The sequence below is a fragment of the Pleuronectes platessa genome, chromosome 14 (genome assembly GCF_947347685.1).
Source record: "Pleuronectes platessa chromosome 14, fPlePla1.1, whole genome shotgun sequence".
In the NCBI taxonomy this organism is placed as follows: Eukaryota; Metazoa; Chordata; class Actinopteri; order Pleuronectiformes; family Pleuronectidae; genus Pleuronectes; species Pleuronectes platessa.
The window spans coordinates 3,256,817-3,281,472 of NC_070639.1; the positions used below are offsets into that span (position 1 = coordinate 3,256,817).

Consider the following 24,656-nt stretch of genomic DNA (forward strand, 5'->3'; position numbering starts at 1 on the left):
ACTTAGATTTTTATATACACGTATATTATAACATTAAATGATTGTTGTTTTGTCTGTCTACTGGTACATTGTGTTGATTTACGAAACAACGTGAAGGGACAGGAACATACAAGAGAGGCCTCTGGGTGGCGATGATGTAGTCCGGTTTGCCGTTCTTGTAAACCAGTCTGGCGTTAGCCTGGACCCATTTCCAGATATTCTCCTTGGTGAGGAGCCGGAACACGGTCAGACCACTTTCTCCTGTCTTCATCACTACAAATACACAAAACAAACACAGGTATAAGTAATAAACTCCACATAGAGAATAATATAAACCTCCTTAAAGCACAGAGCAGAGCCCTGAGCTGTTAAAAGGAAGAAATTCAATGGCCAGACGTCCTATTAGATGACTTATTAGGTTATTTAAGGTTATTAGGAGGAGGAGGTTATTTAAGTTGACACAGTAAGCTTCTCTCTACTAGCAGGGCCATTTGGAGTCTTTTCTGGAGAGTCGTACTAGATCCTGGAGCTCATGAGGCCACAGCAAAGCTTGATTGTGTGGGTTATGTGTTTCACTAGCCTGGATGCCAGACGAACTTAGCCCCGCCCACAACATTTGAGGTCAGGAAGTTCGGTCTGGCATTGCTCCGTATGGGAGAAACTATGCCCGAACAGAAGCTGTTTGGACCAATCAAATTGTCAGGGCGGGCTTTATACGATGATGGACAGATGATCAACAGTAACGTAATCAACCACCTCACCAAAGAGCGCTTGGGTTGAATTCGTTTTCAACAAACATGCCTGCCGCTGGAGAGCTGAGATGTGTAGATGCTGCCATTGAGTCTGTTTTAGAAGACATCGACAGCGCATTCATTTTGAATGAGGAACAGAGAAACGTGATAAAGGCATTTGTAGATCGAAAAGATGTTTTTGCTGTTCTTCCTACGGAATTCGGAAAAAGTTAAATTTATCAGCTGGCCCTGATGGTCGTGAAGAAGATGGGACACAATGAAAACTTAGTGGTCATTGTGGTTTCTCCTTTGGTCGCACTCATGGAGGACCAAGTGAAAGAGGCAACCGAAATGGGCATCACGGCGATCAACTCGGCGTGCACAACGAGGTGGACATTACCAGCGGTCGTTGCCAGCTCCTTTTCGGAAGCCCGGAATCCTGGTTGCTGAACAAGAAGTGGAGGGACATGCTAGGCTCCGAGGTTTTTCAAGCCAACGTAATATGTATCGTCGTGGAGGAAGTTCATCTAACTTACAAATGGTAAGAGAAAGTATTGACTGTCTGACTTAACTTACAATGTCGTGATATGAATCCAATGTTGTAAACATAGTATCATAGGTGTCGATGTAATTTCGCTAACTCAGACTTAGTACAATCATAACGTTAGTCTTCTTCTTCTACTTCTTCCAGCGTGCGTGCAGTTGAGTTCTGTTGACAACAACAATGCGTCGCTTAACATACTTCACATACTACGTTGCTCTGATTGGTTGTAGGTCTATCCAATTGAGCGAAGAGGCATTTTTTTTCCTGGTTCGGTTGAAAACGCCCCATAATCACAGCCCAATGGAACGGTATCAGACTCATATTCTGACTATAATTATGAGTATGACAACGTCAGGCTAGTGTTTCACCCCAGTGTGTATTTATTTTTCTGTTAGTTTGTAAGCAAGATTAAACAAAAACAGATCAACATCCGCACATGGGGCTGTTCCAGGATGTTTTACTAAATCTATGTTGATTTCTAAGAAAATTATTCTTGTATTTTGCTGAAAAATAAAAATCGGACATATTTAGAGGACTGTTACCCATAAGTGTTTCAACAGAATTATGCAAAAGCAGCTGAAAAGTTTCCCAACCAAACCTCTCCTTCTTTAACATTTCGGCTCTTCTTGGACATCTTCCCAGATTTCCGTGGGAATAATTCTTGCATCTATGAGTTTGTGTAATTTAGTGCAGATCCAAATAAAAATCCAGATCTACATCGAAATGGGGGCCTTGGCGAACGTATGTGCTCTACTGAGTCATTCTAGTAACATATACATTCACTATATTACAGGGGAGAAAGCAGTTAGCTCTAATTGGACCATGAGCACTTTTTGTATCTTTCTTTAAGCTCATGATCCTGTTCTGTTGTTACGTTGTTGTACGGTTGTGAGAAGAAGAAAAAGGAAGTAGAGAAGGTGACTCAGGCCACAGAATCCCACCCTGACATGATCACATGTTCAGATCAGGTGGCTCCTCTGTGCATTAGCTGTGCTCGCTCCTTGATTAAACTGCACTGATCCATGCACGCCGGCCACGCGAGCGCACTCAGCAACATGTTTGACCTCCGCAATGTTTGTGTGTTTGCTGCTGCATTATGGATCATCTCTCATGCTTTGCTCATGCACTGGATTTGTGGGCCCTATCCTCTCCTCTGGCCGCTCTGCAGCTTTGCTCAATCTGCTTCGTACTCCAGCAGGATTACTTGTGAAAGCTGTCTGAACTCTCTGACCAGGTTACGCCAGGCCTCCCTAATTGTTTGAAAACAGAACCAAACTGAAAATAGAAACACGGTTCTGTCAGACAAACAAAGCAAGACTCATTATCTCTTGTCTTCATTATCTAACAGTGGTTTTCAGACTGTGTTTACACCAGTCAGACTGATTGTGCTGCAGCAGTTTAGAGGACCATGTTTTGCTCATGAGAGAATCATTTAAAGTCTGGTAAACTGCAACTCGTGATATGATATGTGCGTCAACCCTCCAGAGCATTTGAGCTCATTACCTCCAACAAGGAGTTTTCCTTTCTTTGCCATTTGTTTATCCATCAGCAGGATTACGCAAAAACCACTAAACTGATTTTCCTGAAACTGGGTGGAGGGGTGAGGTATGGGACAGAGAAGAATCGTGGCGTATCCTGGATTTACTTTCACTTTAATTAACATCACAAGACAGAACGGGACAGCATCCCTTTCAATGGTATTCACCGCTCAAGGATGTTTTTTCCCAAATATGCTCTGTGACAAACTCTCTTGCATCCAATAGAAACAAACGATCCAGCCCGGCACAGAACGCAGAAAGGAGGAAAAGCTGATATTTGTCTGTTTGTTTCTCGAAGGAGAAGAAAAGGCATAAATTAAACAATTCTGTCTCAAGTGTAACTTGTCTCATCTATTTATCCATGTGAAAATATGAGAAATAGAAACAAAATAGAAATTAAAATGAGGCTGAAGTGAGAATCCCGCTTTGGTATCCCGAGCTGAAGAAGAGCAACTTTTTTTTGAGGTATCCGCTCTCTGAGTGCCCGTCTAGTTTTACAAGTGAAATGGATCCGAAGATATCATGTTTATCTTAATAAAGTGTCCTTACATTAATTTACTAAAATTCCACATCTCTCCCTAATGTCAGCTCTTAACTGTCCAATGTCCCTGGAAAATACTTAAAATGATTGAAACGTGTCAGTTTAAGTCTTGAAATTACTTTTATTTTATTTTTATTGTTATGTCAACCACTTGACGAATTGAAGCGATTCAATAAAAGAATAAAAGTGTTATATAATGTTAGGAAGTAACTGATTATTTCTTCTTCATTGATAAGTGGTATTTATGTATGTTTGTAGCGTTACTTACTTCTGACATGGTTTTCTGCGCAGTACAACATATCTGCTGCGTGGATGAACTGATACCCAGATCCTCGAACCCGCAGTTCAGCCTCGGTGTACCCCAGTACTATCTTCCCCCTGTGCGTGAAAAGATCGTAAATCACTCAACATTTATCATATAGGACTGTAATGAGGAAATATTCAAAAGAACAACAACAGCAAAACAAATTACACATCTGGACGTAATTTATACGAATATTCTCGTGGATTTTTAAGACTGTGAACTGAGTGTATGTGTGTTGCTCGTTGGTTTCATTACTTTGCGTCACAGGCCAGAGGTGTGAAGTCCAGCTTGTGTTTGGTTCTGAAAATCATGTTCTTGGTCCTGATCTCCAGGATGGATGGAGGCTGCAGAGGAGTGGCGATGGCGAAGAGGGCGAGCTGCGGCGGGGCCTTCCCTCCATTTTCTTGTCGCTGGTTCTGTCCGTGCAGAAACTTGAGCCGGCCCTGGATGTTCAACGCCTGCAGACAGGAAAGTAAGGCTAAGAAAAGCAGTTTGATAAAAAGTTGTCTTTCATACTTGTACTTAACACGTGTTCATATATGAGAATGGCTTTCATTCACTTATAAATAATATAAAGATGGCATTTTTCATAATTTCTGTAAATCAAACATGTTTGAGAACTTCCTCTGTAACACTTTACCAAACAATCTGGAATGCCCAAGTTTCCGGACCAGATTTCTCCTCCGATTCTAGATGAGGGACAACATTTCTGCAGTCGCAACCCAGTTTAAATCAAATGTGCTCCAAAAATGAATGGATTCTTCCTTTGGACATGTCCCACCATTGCACCAAGTTTCGATAAAACAGTCAGCAGTCAGGTGCAAGTCATTAAAAAGTCAACACTGGAGTCTCACATAAAAACATCTTTACTCCTCATCTCTCCAGTGCTTTAACGTATAACCTACCAGAAAGCCGGAGGAGTTGTCCAGCAGGCAGCGGAAACGACAAACAAAGCTCCTCTCGAGGAAGGACGAGTTTTCTGGGGGAAGCTGTTCAGGTTTGTAGGTGACCAGAGACGAGCAACTTTCAGGTTCCATCTCTGTGGAAAAACGACATGAGCCACAGTCAGCTTTAACTCACAATAAATGAAAACAGCTTTATATTGGTCTGTATCTGCAACAGCAGTCCCATAAAGATGATCTAACTTTAAAGACACAGTGACTTGGGTTCAAACTGCATCTGATTTTACTCGTGAGCTACTATTGTTTTCATATCATCCACTGTAGAAGATGCACTTATGTAATGCTGCCTTGAGCTCGATCTGCCCGACACAGCGAGCAAGGACATTTGTTGCAGTTAGAGTGGAGCCAGTGAACCCGCCCTGCGCTGTGGGAATGGGTCAGTTGTGTCACTGCTTCGAGTCTTAACCTGAACACATTGCTCAGAACCAAAGCACAGACGTAAGCATCTTAAACCAAAATACAGATCTGGGACCACTTCACCTCATAAGCCACAGTGAGGATTACAGGGTCATGTGACCTGACCTGAGGATGGTGTTACAGTTTAATGCCTAAACTGTGTGTACTTAACCGTCTAATGTTGATGTCTAAATGAGTATGATCTTAAACAAACACATACACACACACACTTTCTTAAGCCTGGATGTAGCAGGAATACAGATTTTTAGATTGGAGAGATTCTAATTCAATTAATAATAACAATGAATAATTAATTATTATAATCAATTAATAAGGTTTTACTGAATGACTTTTACAACACTTTTGGTTGAACTGTTGTCGATTTATAGCTTCCAAACTATATCCCAAAAGTTCAAAGTACAAGAACTTCCACGCACTAATGTTGATATTTTACCAGATCTTTCCTCTATGTTAGAACCTAGCGTCCAGACTGTTCCAAAGTGTGTATCATTGTCAACGTGTAAAACGGAGCATTTGGGAAACATAGCTTCCTTTATCCATTCTCTCTGTTGCTTGAGTAATGCGCATGTACCTAGAACAACAACAACAGTACCGACTACTTACCGGTTTCTCTACGTCTGTTTTGCGCTGCTCAGTCTAACTACAATTTTGCTTCACTGCACCACATTACTAGCATTCAGCCAAATATGTTTTGAACTGCAGTAGTTTTCTTTGAATGGCCAAAAACTATCCTACCTTGCAAGTCCTACTGATTTAAAGCCAATTTTTACATAAAATCATTCATTTCCGACACACTGTAACAAGCTCCAGTCCAAAACGGTCAAACCCTCATTGCTTAAAACTTCATTTGCAAAATGTGAGTCATCATAATTTTCAAAAGACACTCATAACTCCTTGATGTGGTCCCTGTACGACCTTACAGATCTATTGAGGTCGTGATGTAAGGCCCATGTAGGAGAAGAGAGTGTGATCACCTTGGGGGGAGTCCTGGGTGATGGCAGCTGCAGACGCAACAGGAGGATTCAAAGCCCAGTGCAGGCTTCTCCTGAGCTCCTGCTGGTCCTCTGTGTGGACCAGTTCATAAACACTCTGGTGCATGACGTCCGTCTGAAAGAAATAATGAGATGAAGAATTAGCCAATGCCAAATTACAAAGGGAGAGATAAATAGGAAGAGCTAGTGTGGTTATTTAATTTGTACCACCACTCATTATTGTGCACAAGTCAGTCGTAGACCGACCAGTCCAATTGGTTCCAGGTCTTTGAGACAAGTTTCCTAAACCATTATGCCCAAAAGTGAACGTCACTTTTGGATGGTGGTTAAAAGCCAGCGTTCATCTGTCGGGCAGAGATCTGCTGCTCAGTGGATTAGACACCTCAAGATGTCTAATACATCAAGTGCTTCTGTGGATGTTCACAGCTCTGTGTCTATAAGCCCCAGAAAAAGATAAATATCATGGGTTACAATGCTGTAACATGCTGTTGTCTTCCACTATGAGCAATCCAACGAGATGTTGGAATAATTACTCAGCTGTCTGATTTTAGAAGGGAATCTCTGAAGTAATGACGATGCAGGCGTTATGTCTATACAGGCATTGTTGAGAAGAGTGTTGTTGAGAGAACTTCTGTAAGTTAAGCAAACTAAAAGATAAAGACTTGTGTTAATAGGATACCTGGTGGAAGCCCAGGTAGTCCTGGATGGTGTGAGAGGAGTAGAAGATGGTTCCACTGGCGGTGATGACCAGGATGAAGCCGTTGAGAGCCTGTGGGTCAAACAAAGGAACATTTAGAAGACGTCCATATGTCACATTTAGTCTTAATGATTATTCTGAATGGGCTTCCAGTCAAAAAACTAGTTGTAAGTTTTCTCAACCACTGATACAGATCTCCTGTTTCCACTGAACTAACCTCGACATTCTCTGCAACTTAGTTTTCAAAAAAACAACATTTTGTTCAAAAATAAAAAATATAGAGGGGAGCTTGAAAATGTGTCATTTCTGAATCAGAGTTATATTTAAAACGTGGATGGACACATACCATTTGTCACAGATGCTGCTAATATCATAGCTCAATATGGTGTTAAGTTATTCAGTTATTTCAATTCTTCTGTAAATGTCTTTTTGTAATTTTGAGAGCTAGCGAGGAAAGGAAGGAAAATGAGGGAGCATGTTGAGTAAAATAAAGCGCACTCATTGTTTCTATGCAAAGGGGAACAGCTGGTCCAACATTTCCTCCTCACTAAACACAAACGTGCCCTCCCCTGGTACGACAATATGTTGTACAAAAAAGGGAAACAACACACAACTGTCCTGTACTGTTTGCTACATACAAACACTTATACAAGCACACTCATCTGTTTGTAAATTAGTGATGACTAATGCTGGAGACGACATGTTATTATTTGGAAAACAGACCAGTGATTCACCTCAATTACTTGTGACAATTCTTCCAAAGTAGAATGTGTTTTGACACAATTATCGTAAATGATTAATTACTAATTCACTTTCTTTTACTACATTTAAATTTCTATGTTATGTCGGGCATAGTTGATCAAATTCAAGATTTTTCTTTTGCTATTGGATGTGATAATCTGTGCAGTACAGATAAACCCTGTAGGATTGTCTGCTCGTGAACTTATTGACCTTCCAGCTGAAAATGATTTGCCGCTTTCAAGAACAGGAGCGATGGTTTAAAACTGTTGCAATCAAAAAGGGAATTAAATCTTTCAAACAGGACAGTTTTTGTTGTCAGAGCAGAACAATAACCATGTTTCCTCCATTTTCAATCTGAATAATTGATTCGCCTGCAGCTCTTGTATAATTCACATCTGTCTGATGTGACGAGCAGCAAAGAAACTGGCTCTGACTTCAGGTTCAGAAATAAACCTTTGCCTTCTTCTGCCTGTGAACCGCTCGCTCACTGTCCGTCTCCCCTTTCATCCCGAGGACAAAAAGGAGGAATAGGAGGACGAGGCCCCCTGCGGAACACGCTCCTCCTGACTGTCAGTCCAAATGAGCTTTCATTTCTCATTACTAACAAGTCGGGGAAATGAAGGCTTATCATAATAACGAAACCTTCCTGGTAGGGTCGGGAAATGGCGGCAGGCTGTTTCCTCTCCTCTCCTGGAATGCCAGTGTGATGCACATTGGGAGGAACTGGACTGGAAAATCAATGATTCCAGCAGATCCCAAAAAGATCTGGCAGCGAGCTGGCGCTCTACTCAATCACACATACAGTACGGAGAGCTCTAACCCCTCCCCGTCGTTTTCCCTGGAATGGAAAAAAAATCTATTGATCGCATTTAAAAGAAAAGCTGCACAGTTACCTAGAATTCCAGTAAAATGTCTACCGTTTTATCACATTATTTAGTAAAAGTAAGTGAACAAATCTCCCACATGTGATCGCTGAACATCTCGATCCACAACCTTAGGAATTAATCTTCAACTTCAAACAACAACTCAACTGGTGTATATTTAAACGTTCTCTAATTTTCACACACACTCATACAGTGAATCTATAGCCAGCTTTATTTCTAAGACCGAAAATTTGACGTTAAGTATTTTTCCAGGAAACTTTGGAGCCGACCCTCTGACAGTAGAATTTGAAACCTGGCTGCAGAGCTAAATTCAGACACGTGAGCAACAGCGAGCTCCAATACTGGCTCACAGCTGGAGCTCATCCTGAAGGTGTTAAATGGAGCTGAGGTCCGTTCTGTGCAGACCAGCCTTGTTCTTCAAAAACAAACTGGGAAAATCGTTTCTTCATGGATCTGACCTCTTGCACGGAGGCATCATCATGTTGAAACAGTAAAGGACTTTCCCTTAAAGGGTTGCTCAAAGTTGGAAGAACACTGATGTCTAAAAAGTAATTGCATGCTATGCAATAGAATATTTACCTAGACTAGAACGGAAGAGTCAAAACCAAACCTCCTGAAACTGCCTCGATCCCAAATAAATAAGAAAGTATTCAGATTTGATACAAACGAGGAAATCATTGAGCAAATCATTGACTATATATAAAGATGGTGTCGAATTCCTCCCATTGAGCAAAGATGAGGCTAAAATTTCCTGGATACAGTTGCCACCATATTGTGCTTTAGACATCATTTGGAGCCAGACTCAAAAAATGAATCAAAACCGCACGATAAAATGTATTTAATGTGCACTTTCACTTTTTAGATGGTTCAATGTCCAATCCACTAAAAAGGAGGAGGTGGGCTTTATTACCTATACTGCAGCCAGCCAAAAGGGGGCAATAGAGACACTTTGGCTTCACTTTCTCATGTCTGTTAATGTAAATGTGAAGCTAGTGTTAGCTTAGCATGCAGAATGGGAAGAGCGTGGGAAAGAGCTCGCCTTAAATTGATCGCTGCAGTGAAACTTTGACTTTGAAAGGGAGCTGCCTCTGTTTCCCAACCTTGATTTCCTTAAATTTCCATTGTACAAATTGGATTAAGAAACAAGTTGAATCTGAGTTAAGCTGAATTGGATTGTTCGTCATCATGTTCAAACTATGTCAGCTATGAAACAATAAAAATCAATCCCATCATTATTCACTCACTTCTGTTCAGAAAAGACAATGGAATTATTAGATACCCCCAAATCTGGCATTTATCAATATACAAGTGTAGATGAATTATAGACCACGTCATAACAACGACAAAATGTTGGCGTGTTGGTCTGTAGAGTGATCCGAGGAACCTGTCACACCTAATATTTGGGTTCAGACGCCAATGAAAACTCTGAAGGTTTGAACAAGGCAGATAAAGCACCCTAACTTCTGAACATAAATTTTCACAATGTCAAACTATTCCTGGAATATGGAACCACTACTGACAGGGGGAACTAGATAAAACAGATAAAACACGATGTGATCAACACGCGAGTGGAGGAACAACGAGCAGAAATCTGTGTTCAGATCAATCCACATTTACAGAGTTGTTTTTGAAAGAGGGATCCTGAGCACAGAACTGTTAGGTCGGTCGTGTTGAGTTGCAGGCACGAGCTTCATCCACCAGTTCAGCTGCAGACTTGTTTGACGGTGCACTGAGGTTTGATGAGAGCCCAGCAGACAGTGCCAGACGTATTGAGTGGTAAGCTGCCTTGAGCCTCTGATCCTCTGTCATTGGCCTAAATAGATTTTGGCCACTTGTGAGGATGAGAAAAAACAAACACAAACAGAAAACACAAGTGCCGACCAGACACAAATCAGAGCACTTGCTCGTCCACGATCACTGACCAGTTGTGTGGCTGCACCAAAAAAACCTTTAATTAGATGATAAAGATAAAAACAGAAACAGGAAATAAGAATAAATGCAGTTCGAACACTGACCTGCAGCAACAGTTCTCCTTCAGGGATCTTTGTCTCCACCACTGCTGCTGTTTTACTGTCGTCATCATTCACACCAGCTGGAGTCGCTCCGTTCCTACTGGTCAGGGCCACTGTAGGGAGGGGGGGTGGGGGGGGAGAGAGAGACAGGGGTCGACACGGGGAGGTGGGGGAAGGAAGACGGGCTTTAGTCCTGTGATAATGTTTACAAAGCACTGCTGTGACTGTCAGTTGGTCTTATGCCTGGTACGATGCTGCGTGCATGGGGTCCCAACTCATTAAACATTCATAACGGGAAATATAAAAATCTGACTTCACATAAATCAGACATTTCATGACCTCAGCACTTCAGTGATACAATTATCATTGAAAAAAAATCTTACTTTTGTTATTTCAGCTTCTGAAGAGGAAGAGGCGTTAAATTAATTGATACATGTTTTATTTTGTGCTCTCTGACAAAAATGAATAATTCAGGACTTTTACTTATTTCATTAAATTGGTTAATTAACATGATTATTAATGAATGATGTTGATCATGTTTCTAAATGGCACACTTCTGTTTAGGATCTCAATGACCCACAGCTGTGAAATCTGGTTGAATTCCATCTGTTATTGTTGTCGACTGTACTTTTTCTTGAAGTGAATCTAGAATAGTGCATTATTTGGATTTCTGCAATCAGAGTTTTATAATAGTTTGTTCATTGGATGAGCTCTCTGAGGTGATATATCAACATTAAGATGTTTCTACAAACGAAATAAATATATATATTTTCTAGTGCATGATACACATTATATGTTTCTCTTACACCTAATGTGCTCTGTTGTAACCTGAAGACCAGAGGTGTCCGGACCTTTTCTGTCAGAGCTTCCACTCTGTGGAACCTCCCTGGTGAGACTCATCTGACAAACTCCTGATCCTCATTTAAATCTCTCTGAAAGGCACATTCTTCATTAACTACTTTAATCGTTTTGTGTTTTATTTAATTCTGTTGTAACTCTTTTCTTATCTATAACATTCAACTGTGATTTTGTGCTCTAATGCTGTGTGATCACCGAATTTATTTGAATTATTTATTGTTGTTTGCCTTCAATGTGTCATTTTTACCTTTGTAGTTTTGCTACATAGAGTAATAATATAGTGCAGTCATAATGACTCCTTTCTCATCTCGTCCCGTTTGAACGACTTTCAGGCCTCACTATATTCGCACTTCACTGCTTGTTCAGCTCGGCTCCACCCCCTTCCTCTCCAGCCTCTCCCCCCCTGGTACCTCCCCCAGTCCCCTCTGCCTCCCCTCCCCGCCCCTCATTGGCTGGTGGCTCCAGCTGTTCTCGTCCAAATGGGATTCTCCTTGTTTCCCTCCATGACATCATATCTGTTTTCAGGGCTCAGTGTGGAGGCTTCTGGCTTAGATAAGTGGAGGAACCACTGTCATAAGATAGATACTGAACGTGTTGCAGTCAGAGGATGAACAGACAGTTCTGTGAACCAGAGTCCTCGTACACACCTGGTATGAATGTGTGGTTTTTGTGATACGATCTCAAGTGGCCTGCTCTAAGTTCAAATCAGATATAGATCCGATCACGCCAAATGTGCACAGTCTTTTAACAGTGTGAACGTGAATCCGTCCACATAATCATATGAAGGACGTCCTCTGACTTGCTGCAGTTTCACCAAGAACTCAAATCTATTTATCCTCTTCTCGTTGATTTGGTGGTAACCACAGGCAAAATATCAACACTGAAAATCACACAATGATCAACTCTTAAAATGTAAAAATCGTTCTACACAGCGCAACTGCACAAAATGAATGTTCTGACTCACCTGACACACACACACACACACACACACACACACACACGCACACACACACACACACACACACACAGAGACTGGGTAAAAACAACATAGCTTGGTCTTCATGAACAGAAATGACATTCACTCGTGAAATTGTTGGTACCCTTCCGTAAAGTAAGAAAAACCTACAATGGTCACTGTAATAACTTGAAACTGACAAAAGCAATAATAAATAATAATGGACTGAAAATGTACAAATGAAACTCAGACATTGATTTTGAATTGTGGTTCAACAGAATCATTTAAAAAAAACTAACTAATGAAAATGGCCTGGACAAAAATGATTGTACCCCTAGAAAAGATTGAAAATAATTGGACCATAAGGACTACGGTGTATCCTCAAATTAGCATCGCAGGTGTCTTCAAACTTGTAATCAGTCAGTCTGCCTATTAAAGGTTGATAAGTAGTCACTGTACTGCTTGTATCATGCTGTGTACCATGGTGTGTTTGTTCGTAACCCGCATGTGGGGCCACAGCTTAATGACAGGTTGGAACGGGCCCAGAGATTTTGTTGGTTAAGCTTTGAACAGAATATGAACTTGCAGGTTTGAGTGTAAAAACAATTAAAATACATCAAAATACACATCGAAAAATTAACTAGAAATTTCAAAGCGATTTAAATTTGAGACTTTTTAAATTCCATCATTGATGAAATTTAATGTCTATGTTAAATACGACACATGTGAAGGAAGATTGGTCCCAGGATTACATTTGAAGTATCTTAGCAGAGAATCAACCTGCAAACATCACGTTATCTCTCAGACAGAGACAGTATCAGAGTCTTTACCTTACACAAACCCAGAGAACGGATCAATGAGTGTTTGTAGAAAATCTGTTATCAGTTCCTTATTGATCTTATTTGTAGTTGTATAACAACATATTAATATCTGTATAACTGAGAAAGAACTACTACAGAAAAACACATTACCCACTATGAATGATGCCAAAATATTTATCTTAAAAAACAACTAAAACATGTAGGTGGCATTAAATGTTTGTTAACATAAATAAGGGCTAAATATCTTAAGGCCATCTTAACGAGGCCTTAAACTCAGATTATTAACCTTTAGATTTATATTTAGACTTTTATTTAGACCCACTGGAATCCCTCAACTCCCTTAATTTTTTTACCCTTTGATCACTCAAGGCACTATAGACGAATCCTTAGCAGCAGGTACAGTGCCTTGCATAAGTATTCACCCCCTTTGGACTTTTCTACATTTTGTCATGGTATAACCACAGATTGAAATTTATTTCATCGTGAGTTTACGTAATGGACCAACACAAAATAGTGCATCATTTGGAAGTGGGGGGAAATATTACATGGATTTTACAATTATTTACAAATAAAAATCTGAAAAGTGTTGAGTGCATATGTATTCACCCCCTTTACTGTGAAACCCCTAACAAAGATCTGGTGCGACCAATTGCATTCACAAGTCACATTTGCAAGTCACATAATTAGTAAATAGGGTCCACCTGTCTGCAATTTAATCCCGGAGAGGCGGTGGTCTAGTGGCAGAAACTTGGACTATGGGCAGAGAAGGTCTCTGGTTCGTCTCTGGTTCGACTCCACGGAGAGACAACAAAAGACGAACCTGGATTGATCCGTCCAAAAATCCAAGAGTCTCCCTACCCTGTCTAGTGCCCCTGAGCAAGGCACCTTACTCCCCCAACATCTGCTCCCCGAGCGCCTGTACACGGCTGCTCACTGCTCTGTGTGTACTGCACAAGATGGGTCAAAAGCAGAGATTAAATTTCCCTACCTGCATGAGTGTGCCTTTGCATGACTGTGTTTGGGACGAATAAATGCATCTTAATCTTATAAATACACCTGTTCTGTGACGGACTCAGAGTTTGTTGGAGATCATTACTGAACAAACAGCATCATGAAGACCAAGGAGCTCACCAAACAGGTCAGGGATAAAGTTGTGGAGAAATATGAAGCAGGGTTAGGTTATAAAAAAATATCCAGAGCTTTGAACATCTCTCTGAGCACCATAAAATCCATCATAAGAAAATCGAAAGAATATGGCACAACCGCAAACCTACCAAGAGGAGGCCGTCCACCCAAACTGAAGAGTCGGACAAGGAGAAAATTAATCAGAGAAGCAACCAGGAGGCCCATGGTTACTCTGGAGGAGTTGCAGAGATCCACAGCTGAGGTGGGAGAATCTGTCCACAGGACAACTATTAGTCGTCTACTCCACAAATCTGGCCTTTATGGAAGAGTGGCAAGAAGAAAGCCATTGTTGAAAGGGATCCATAAAAAATCCCGTTTGGAGTTTGCCAGAAGCCATGTGGGAGATACAGCAAACATGTGGAAGAAGGTGCTCTGGTCAGATGAGACCAAAATTGAACTTTTTGGCCTCAATGCAAAACGCTATGTGTGGCAAAAACCCAACACTGCCCATCACCCTGGGCACACCATCCCAACAGTGAAACATGGTGGTGGTAGCATCATGCTGTGGGGATGCTTCTCTTCAGCAGGTACAGGGAAACTGGTCAGAATAGAGGGAAAGATGGATGGAGCCAAATACAGGGAAATCCTTGAAGAAAATCTGATGCAGTCTGCAAAAGACTTGAGACTGGGGCGGAGGTTCATCTTCCAGCAGGACAATGACCCTAAACATACAGCCAGAGCTACAAAGGAATGGTTTGGATTAAAGAATGTTAATGTCTTAAAATGGCCCAGTCAAAGCCCAGACCTCAATCCAATAGAGAATCTATGGCAAGACTTGAAGATTGCGGTTCACAGACGGTCTCCATCCAATCTGACTGAGCTTCATCTTTTTTGCCAAGAAGAATGGACAAACCTTTCCATCTCTAGATGTGCAAAGCTGGTAGAGACATACCCCAAAAGACTTGCAGCTGTAATTGCAGCGAAAGGGGGTTCTACCAAGTATTGACACAGGGGGGTGAATACTTATGCACCCAACAGATGTCAACTTTTTTGTTCTCATTATTGTTTGTGTCACAATAAAATTTATTTTGCACCTCCAAAGTACTATGCATGTTTTGTTGATCAAACGGGAAAAAGTTTATTTAAGTCTATTTGAATTCCAGTTAGTAACAGTACATAATGGGAAAAAGTCCAAGGGGGGTGAATACTTATGCAAGGCACTGTAGCTGTATTGTTCCTATCAACTGTTTGAATGACTCTTTAGGGTCCTCATTCTAATTTTGTTTTGGTCCTATCTATTTTAAGCTTCTTGTAAGCTGAATCGGAGATATTCAGTATTTTGACTGAGGTCTTATCCTGCTTATTATTTTTAAGGAGATTCATTTTGTGGCATTTAAAGACTTCTCTTTAAATGTGGACCAGATCATCGTGACCTTGTCAAAGACTTATGCTTTTTGAAAGATTTCAGCTATACACAAGGTGTTAAATTGGATCTAACGGGATTTATTTAATTTTTCCTCCTTCGCTAATAGATTTAAATCCTTTAGCCTCGTCCTTTGAGGAGGACTTTATCCTTGTTTTCTTCTCTCCAGGTGTTAATGATTCCTTAACTTGTTTGTTTTTCTACAAAGTCTGGATCCTGTTCCAAGAATCAGGCTTACCGCGTTATCTGGACTTTACTGAGAAACGTTCTTTGCCATTAATGTAATACTAATACTACTACTACTAATAATAATAATAATAATGATAATAATAAATATAACAATAAACATTATTTATATCACACTTTTCTTAACAAGGTTACAAAGTGCTTTACAACAAAAAGTAAAACAAGACAAAATATTTTACTGAAAGGAGTGTGGCCACATAAGAGACAAAGCTGCTAATGTCGTACCTCATAACTCTTTTGTCTCTTAAACTGTATTTGTCAGAACAAAGTTAAAAAAACCACACAACAAAAACACAAAGTCTAGTGACACGGTTGATCTGAAAAGTGAATGAAAAGGTATCCAAGTGCAGTTTAGTTAACTCCCACAAGGAGCTGTTTCATCTGCGCATGTTTGTTGTTCAGCAGATGACGCAAAAGCTGCTGGACATATTTCCTTGAGACTTGGTGGAAGGATGTTACATGAGTCAGGGAAGAACTCATTAAATTTTGGCTTTGATCTGTTTCAGGGGTCGGATACAGGAATGTTTCCTTTAATGTTTTGAGATACAAAGTTTTCAACGTCTTCCTTGATTTCTCAGAGAATAATTCAAGGATCTTGATGAAAGAAATCAGGCAATATGAGAAGGCTCATATTAATGATTATGTGTAATCTGTTGCAGATCCAAATACAAACCGGGATCTAGTGTATTTAGATGTGGAGGTTCATGCTAGTTAATTTATTTTGTGTTGAGCGCTTTTGTGTTAGTAGTTTTGCAGAGGACGTAGTAAGGAATAGACTTAATGTAAACAGCAATAAGAATTTAATGAAAGTTATTCATTGGTTATTTTTGATTGAATGACTTGAAAATAACGGATGACCTAATTCATCACACAAAGATCACAGTTTCTGTTCACTTTCTCCAGAGTGAGGTTCAGCAGTGAGACTTTGAGTTGACCTGGTGAAGTATTTCAATTGGTTGAAGGCATCGCTGTTGCCTGGCAACTGCTGATCAACATTTTTGCCTGAAAATGTCAATAAAATGTTCAACGGCTCATTAGCTTATTGATAATAAAATGCCTCGTTAGCCACAGCTAATATTATCATCAGTGATGATGTCATGAGAAAGAGAGCAGTGGTCAAGCACATTAATCTCTGACCCTGCGGTGTTCTGACCCACAATGACCTCTGACCCTGGAGGTGATGGATGACATGATTGGGTGACTGGGTTCTGGGTCAGGTCTTTTGTTGTCTGCAATGCGGGTTAACAAGGAGTCCATCGGAGGGACGGGGCCGTGCCAGGCGTGTCAGTGCAGACACTGGATAGCATAAGGGCTTTGTGCGGCAAGTCCGACGTGACTCGTACCTTCACACGAGACGCAGCTTTGGTCGGACACCCCTGACCTTATTCCCATACAGACATCTCGGATCGACTTTTGGAGAGGCCTTTGAGAACGGAGTGTGATATAATCCAACACACTGGTGAGGAGATGGCGTGGGTAGTACCTAGCATATGTCAGACATGCAAGAGTGTTGTGTTCTTGACCTACAAAAAAATCAAGGTGTTGCTCAGAGCTGATAGAAGGGGGGGGGGGGGGCGGAGAGAAACGGCTCTAACGTATCTCTGCAGAAAAAGGCGTAAATAAACAGGATAAACTCACGGCTGACGACTTTATAATATAAACAGAACGTTCTTGGTTCTGGTTTGAATCCTTTGTTTCGTGTCATCCCTCCTTCATCCCTTTGTTGACCTTCTCCATGATTAACTCAAAATGATTTACATACAAAGATCCTAGTGGTGAACAATTAGTCGGTTAGCTTGTGAATGAAACTAATCAAAGATAATATTTAAAATTGGCCATTTATCAAGATTTATTCACTGATTCCAGTTGATTAAATTATTAAGTTTGCTGGTTTTCTCTGTTTTCTCTATTAAATGTATTAACTATGATTGTGAGTTGAATAGTTTTAAAATGATCAAATTGGATAAACAACTTGAATTTGAAGATGTAATCTTGGCTCAGGAAAATTATGATAAATATTGTTTTAGGATTTTCTTTTGGCCATGACTTAGAAAAGCAAATAAATAAAATCTGAATACTGGGAATAAATATTTGGGTATTGATTGAAGTATTATTAATTTATAATATGTTTGTTTGCACATTATCTCCATATCCTAGATAGGTTATGTCCAGATTATTGAAAACTTTATTTAAAAATAAAAAATAAATGTATAAGGCCATTTTCCAAATGCTATTCTGACAATCACTGGTGATTACATCGTCTTTTGTGTATCAACGTATTTACTTTTATCTAAAACAACATTTTTATCTAGTACTTTCATCCATCATCATCCCAATGTCTTGACGTATGGAAGAAATTGTGTCGTGAAATTAACAAAACAGTATTATTTTTGTCTCCACGTGATCATTAAAAAACATTTGTGAGTCTCTGGAGAGACACTGAGCAGCAACTGATATGAAGCAGATGCAGCTTCTCACAAACACGTATCTGTAATTTAATATCTCTGTAACGTTGTTGTTGACAACCACAAACTCAGTATTAGTCACTACAGGAACATTGTGGGATGAATTTATATCTTGCACAGCTCCCAGTGCTACCAGAACAACTGCCAAGAAAATTCACCCTGAAACTGTCAATGCCTCATTTTACACTTTCTAGGCAATCCTGTTCACATTGTAAATATTATTGCTGTGGCTTCTTTTGTAAATGTCTCTTTATCATTTATATATTGCGCATTTGAGTTTTTATAACTTATTTCACTATTCATGTAACGCTGTAACTTTCCCCAATGCGGTGCTAATAAACTGAGGATTTTCTTATTTCGTCTGGTTACAGCTAAAGCAACACAGTCAGTCTCTGGCATTTTTAGATCAACAGCAAAAATCATCCATTAGTCATAAAAAAATACATTTGACTTCATCTGAAAATGGAACTAATTCATCATCACTAGAAAATAAACTTTTGTATTTCATCATGTGATTACTATTTTCTGATCATGAGAAAACTAAATTGCAATTTTAAGATTGTATCGATTGTATATAAGTATTGCACCATATAAGTGACTTTGCCGACTTGTGTGTTTCTAAATGTGTGTGTGTGTGTGTGTGTGTGTGCACGCATGTCTAGCTATAGTTAGGAGGGCCAATAGGGAATCAATCATTGTGAGAAGAATTTGGCTGTTTGAAGGTTAAGACTTGGTTTTAGGGTTAGAATTAGGTTTAGGCTATGGTAAGGGTAGAGAGACAAGTGTGTGTGCGTGTGTTTGTGTGTGTGTGCGTGTGTGTGTGTGTGTGTGTTTGTGTGTGTGTTTTCACTCAGTATCTTTACGCATCAGAAACCACAGGTACGCAGCAGCAGCAGCAGCAGCAGCGTCAGTAGCATAATCCAGAAAGAAAAAGTGGGCCAACACAAAGCCTCTTGAACGGCCAGGGGAGGACAAAGAGCAGATCTTGTTATCAGGCTTCAGTGGGCACATAATGAAGAATTTACATTCCCACTGCATCACATATATTTACCATAATAGAGCGGCAGCAATCACCCAAAGGCGTTCCTAGCAAACTGAATAGAACAGCTTGGCTCTCCCATATACACTCATGCTGGTTTAATGGAGCTCTGAAGTTACAGGACAACAAACAGTATACATCAACACACCACAGTGGCATGATCAGACACAGACAGGTCGGTGATCTGTGTCCACTGAGACTTCTCTCCTTCATCCTCTTCATTCTGGACAATCATTTCCCTTTTTATACCTTTACTGAAAAAAGATCAATTATGCAAGAGAAATTTCGAATCTTACTTTTGTTTTTTTAATTTAAAACCTGTATTATATCACTATGAATCATTTCACTGTACAATAACATGACTCAGACTTTATCTTAAATAACCAAAATTGGTGGGTTTTGATCTTCAAACAAGCTGCTCCCAGTTAAACACACTCACAGACATCAGTCTCCTCAATGTGCCTGAGAATTGTGGATCCATCACAAAGATTTGAAGTACACGTTAAAACTAGATTGACACTCAGTCAGCAGTCGCCTTCAATTCAAGTAAGAGTCACTTCTGTTACCTCTGCTTTTGGTCTCCCCCTCCTCTTCAGGGAAATAACTGAGTTTTTAGCTTCTTTAAACTGAGTTCATCAGCTCATTTAAAAAGAATTAGTTCACTACCAACAACAACATGGTGCCGTGTTTTGTTGTGACCGCAACAATAAAAAGTTTTATAACCCCCTGAATTCTGTATTGATTAAATTTGGAATCATTAAGTTAAATAAGGGGGAAATATATCTGCTGCTCGATAAATAGATTAATATATTTATGAGTTCATCTTCTGTCCTCTCATTATATTTTCAAAAACAAAGGAATGTACACTGGAAAGAACCAGAATCAACTCAACCAACTGACTGAAACTTCTTTTGTTCCAACAACAATAAAACTCAAAGACTGAATCTCAAACGACTTGTTCCTCAGTATTTTTAGACAAATCTAAATACTGTTTGCTGTAGTGGCTGCTGCAATTGTGCTCCAGAGCTGCAGAAAAGTGATGCATTAGGGAACTTTATAATCATGGTTGGTCTACTTCCTTTCAATGGGCCTGGAGCCGGAGCTCTGTAAACGTATCCACTCCAGGATTTGATAAATCAAACCTGACAAACAAGCAGTGACCCTGAAAATCATTCAGTTTGTCAAACTTCAGCTGCTTTCACAGGCATTGTTATTGCAGATTGAAGCTGAAGGTTTATTGAAATGTGTTTTATCCATTTGTTTCTGTTTCTTAAGGTAAAGAGTCAAAAAGTACATTTGAGTTTCACACATTTAATAAGTATTTAATTTAATTTAATTTAATAAGTATTTTCTCAAATTCTCAAACAACAACTTTAACTGATACTTTACATCTAACATGCCCTTTGTTGGAAGGTAATAAATTAATTAGCTTTATGATGCAGTCGGCTGCAGTCTCATACAAAATAATTTATATACTTATCACTCAATGGCTTCAGAGGATAGATCATCTGAATTTCAACACTATAAATCTGTTTTCAGTGCAACAAACAGGCTGAAGTAAACTTGTATTATATCTTTATATATATACTATCTAACCTGTGAAAGTAATGCACCTCTCTGTGTGCACAAAGAAACAAGAACCACCTAAACATGTTGCTAAGGTGTCAGTGGTTCAGTGTGAACTCGCTAACATTTGCACAGCCCACTACAGATGTATAACTAATGTGGCAAAATACAAATAAGAAGTCTGAGCTCGACAAATTATTATTTATATTTAAGATTAATTTCCTAATGAGGAATTGTGGTTTTGAAACGCTATTGAAAAAGAGAAGATCTGCACATTAAAGCTCATGTTAGATAACTTATTAACCAGTGATGTTTCAAGCATGAGGCTCTTCTTCAGAGTCCTCATCTTAAATACCCACAATCTCTTTTGAACAAATCACGTGATTTTTTTCTTCCTCCATAATGAGTCCTATATGCTCTGTCCTGTAATCATGCTTACTCTATATATTTCTCTATACATCCAACTTAGAAAAATGGATTGTGGGTATTTCAGAGGGGATCTTGTTGGAACTACCTTGTGTGCTAAATGCAACTGGCAAATAAATAATTTAACTGGAACGTTAGATTGATATAGCACCCATCAAAAGATTTTTTCATTGGATATGACAATATCGAAACGTCAGCCGCACATGGGAGGCAAAAGTCCAGGCAGGAATCACCTGTCCTCCATGTACATAAATGCTTTTATATTGAGAACAGTGATCGAACCAAACCAAAATCCAGCTCTCAACACTTTCAGATGACTGCAACCTTCTGCTCTGGGAGAGTCCTGCTTGGCTCTGGGCCTCCATCATGGAGCGTCCAACTCAAAGCTTACTGACACCGCCCCACAGAGAGGCAGAGGGGTTTATCTCACTGTGGGCTTTACTCTGCTGGAAGCTGAGATCCAGAAAACATTAAGCGCACAGCAAATATTTATCAAACATTTGTCCACTTTCAATTTGTCCCATCATGCTATTTACAAATGGATTAGGGCGGATTTTCTGAGCTGGTGCCGCTCCAATTTCCTGCCCAATCCCTACATGTTAAACTGGCATTCTTCCAAAGCGTCGCAACAGGCCTTGGTGTGTCCTGGATAATAGACAAAACACACAAAACACACAAACATGACGCAGCTCAGAGACACTTGTTGTGTCCAACAGATCGAGGGAAAGATTCGGGATAACATTTTACTCAGCACAAGAGAACAACACTTTCCCCTGTTGATCAGTCATTTTTAGACAGATGCAGAATTCCCTCCTGGGATGGACCTGAATACACACACTCGTTTCTAAGGGTTTCCACATCAAGTACCTGCAGCAGGGACTTTGTTTACACCACATCACGCGTGTCTCTGCTGTCAAGTCACATGGGACAACAATGGCAGGAGTCTGAATCATGAAACAGGGCTATATTTGGCGGCATTAACCCAGCGTATTAGGCCTGTGAAGGAGGGGGGAGGGGACGGTGGTTGGAGGGGCGGCCATAGTGTCCCGCGGTGTTGCCGCCGCGTTAAGGCCCACAATTAGAGGACACGCCCCACCCTCCCACACTTACACGGCTGGTTATATAGAAGAGGAGGGGAAGTGGAAATGCTAAAGTTTGTGTTGGAGCCGTGCCAGGACGGATTCAGGCCACGAGGACGAGAGCACTACAAAGAATTAATTTTGCTTTGATGGCTGAGAAGGTCTACTGTCATTGGTGACGAAAGAAAGCACAGATATGTCACTGCTCATACGGTATCTGAGTAGATTTTCAGTTTTCAGATTTTTTACACTATTTTAACTATAACCCTGACTCATGGAGTAACAGTGTACAGACAGAACTACGAGGATGCACAAAAGATGATCAACTGTGTTTTAAACCTGTCCCCTTGGCTCAGGTGTTAATCTTTACTGTAACATGGATCGCTAATCTGGAATAGCTGGATGCATCAGTAGTGGTAACTGACATCCACTATGTGTGTGTGTGTGTGTCTGTGTGTCTGTGTGTGTGTGTGTGTGTGTGTGTGTGTGTGTGTGTGTGTGTGTGTGTGTGTGTGTGTGTGTGTGTGTGTGTGTGAGAGAGAATTTTTGTTTACAGTTTTGAGTTGTAAGAGTCAATAAAAACAGACTACATCCCGTATATTTGCCTCGCAGCCACACTAGCAGCCAATCAAAGCGCAGCATGACTTGAACAAGTTGTCTGAAACGATGTTCAGAGTTGCCGTTTGCACTTCACTTCACGCACATGAAGCGACACACAGCCCTGTTCACTCATACAGCATGTGTCTGAGTGTGTTGTGTGTTAATTATGCCAGCAGAGTGTGAATGGCAGCGAGTAAATATAGAAACTCCTTCAGCTCCCCCCACCCTGTGAACCCTGCAGTAAATGAACACGCGATGCACACAAACCACCCCCAACATACACATGGATGCACGCAACACACACAGGCTCACATATAGAACATGACCATGAACACGCGGTCACTAATGCAGGGGGAAGGCACGCACCCTGCGCTACTTTCGTGTCTCCTGAGTTTTTTTTTTTCTATCACATGGCTGCATATTTGCTTATGAGGGCGGATCCAGAGAGATGGGATGAGGAGGAGGAGGTGGTGGTGAGGAGTGATGGGATTTGGGCGGGGTAAGAAAACCTGGTAATCACTCCTGATTACCAGGTTTTCCCTTCGATGGCCTGCATTCCTCTCAGAGCCGTATCGTGATCAGTGGGGCTGGGGGATGGGGTTTAAGCCCTGTAGGGGAAGGACGGAGGGAAGGACGGGTAGAGAGGGAGGGACGACGGGGGGCGGACTGATCGAGAGAGGGAGGGGGGTCGTCATGAAGGGATGACCCACTGCTGATCGTGTAGCCCCAGCAAAGACCTGCCTTTCAATTGTGTCCGGATGGTCGACCTACAGGAAGGTGGGGGAGGGGACGCCGGAACTTCAAATGACAAAATCATCGGCCTCCTCCTCTGGAGCCGAGAGGATATGGGTATCATGGTTTGTCACAAGACTTTCACAGCAGCCACTCGCGTACGTAACCAATCCTAGAGCGGCAGTGATGACGGCGGCCTATAGAAACACTGCAGCTCTTACAGATTGTTTCCAGCTGTGAGCCAATTCCATGCGTGCCATGTCATGCCAGCAATGTATGGACATTAATTACATTAAATTGAGTTGCTTGGCCTTGTTTGCTTTCAGCGATCCGGCGACATGTTGCGCAGCCGTTTCCCCACTGAATTCAATTGAATTGATTGACATGAATACAGTTCATTCTCTGTTATTACGGACTCGTTACAATACCAGTCCAAATACGATTTGAAGAGAAACAAGCGACACAAGATGCATCTCCAGTTTGATTCCCATCACATTAGTCCACAGTCACTGTACATACCAAATTCATGAGTGAACAAAGCTGCTGTGCATTCTATTAGGAGCAGCGAAGGGTTTTTCATAATTCATTTTCTATATTTGCGGCCTGATCCAGCGAGAGTTGCATAATGCGTGAGGTGCGCAGGTCCATCTTTGCCAAGTCTCTATTAATGGAAGGCGTTTCATGCTGAGGATTTTATAATAAATAGAAAAAGGTCCACAAAAGGGCCGAACTTCATGGAAACAGTCCTTAGTCTGACAGAACACAGTTTTGCTGTTGGCAGCTGGGATTGGTTCTATCAACCCAACAGCCCAGTAAGGATATGCAGTGTGATTCAAGACTGAAAGAATGAGCAATAATGTAGGTAATTTAGAAAAAAACTATTACTACTACTTATATTCAACATGTACTCAGACTAAAACTTACGATAACTTGTATGGCCTGTTGGGGGCACCACCAGGTATTAAGGTGGACATCACAA

The 24,656-nt window shown here is 40.7% G+C and overlaps 1 protein-coding gene across 1 annotated transcript in view; it reads right to left on the bottom strand.

Moving 5' to 3' along the window:
* The window catches only part of LOC128456491 (aryl hydrocarbon receptor), a 43,048-nt gene that overhangs the window by 7,627 nt on the left and 10,765 nt on the right, over nt 1–24,656 (bottom strand). The window contains exons 3-9 of the mRNA XM_053440684.1: nt 10,346–10,455; nt 6,688–6,777; nt 5,991–6,123; nt 4,543–4,676; nt 3,893–4,095; nt 3,602–3,711; nt 111–252 (exon numbers count right to left, since the gene is read on the bottom strand). Of these exons, the coding sequence (XP_053296659.1) occupies nt 111–252; nt 3,602–3,711; nt 3,893–4,095; nt 4,543–4,676; nt 5,991–6,123; nt 6,688–6,777; nt 10,346–10,455 (922 nt within the window). The remainder of the gene's footprint in view (nt 1–110; nt 253–3,601; nt 3,712–3,892; nt 4,096–4,542; nt 4,677–5,990; nt 6,124–6,687; nt 6,778–10,345; nt 10,456–24,656) is intronic.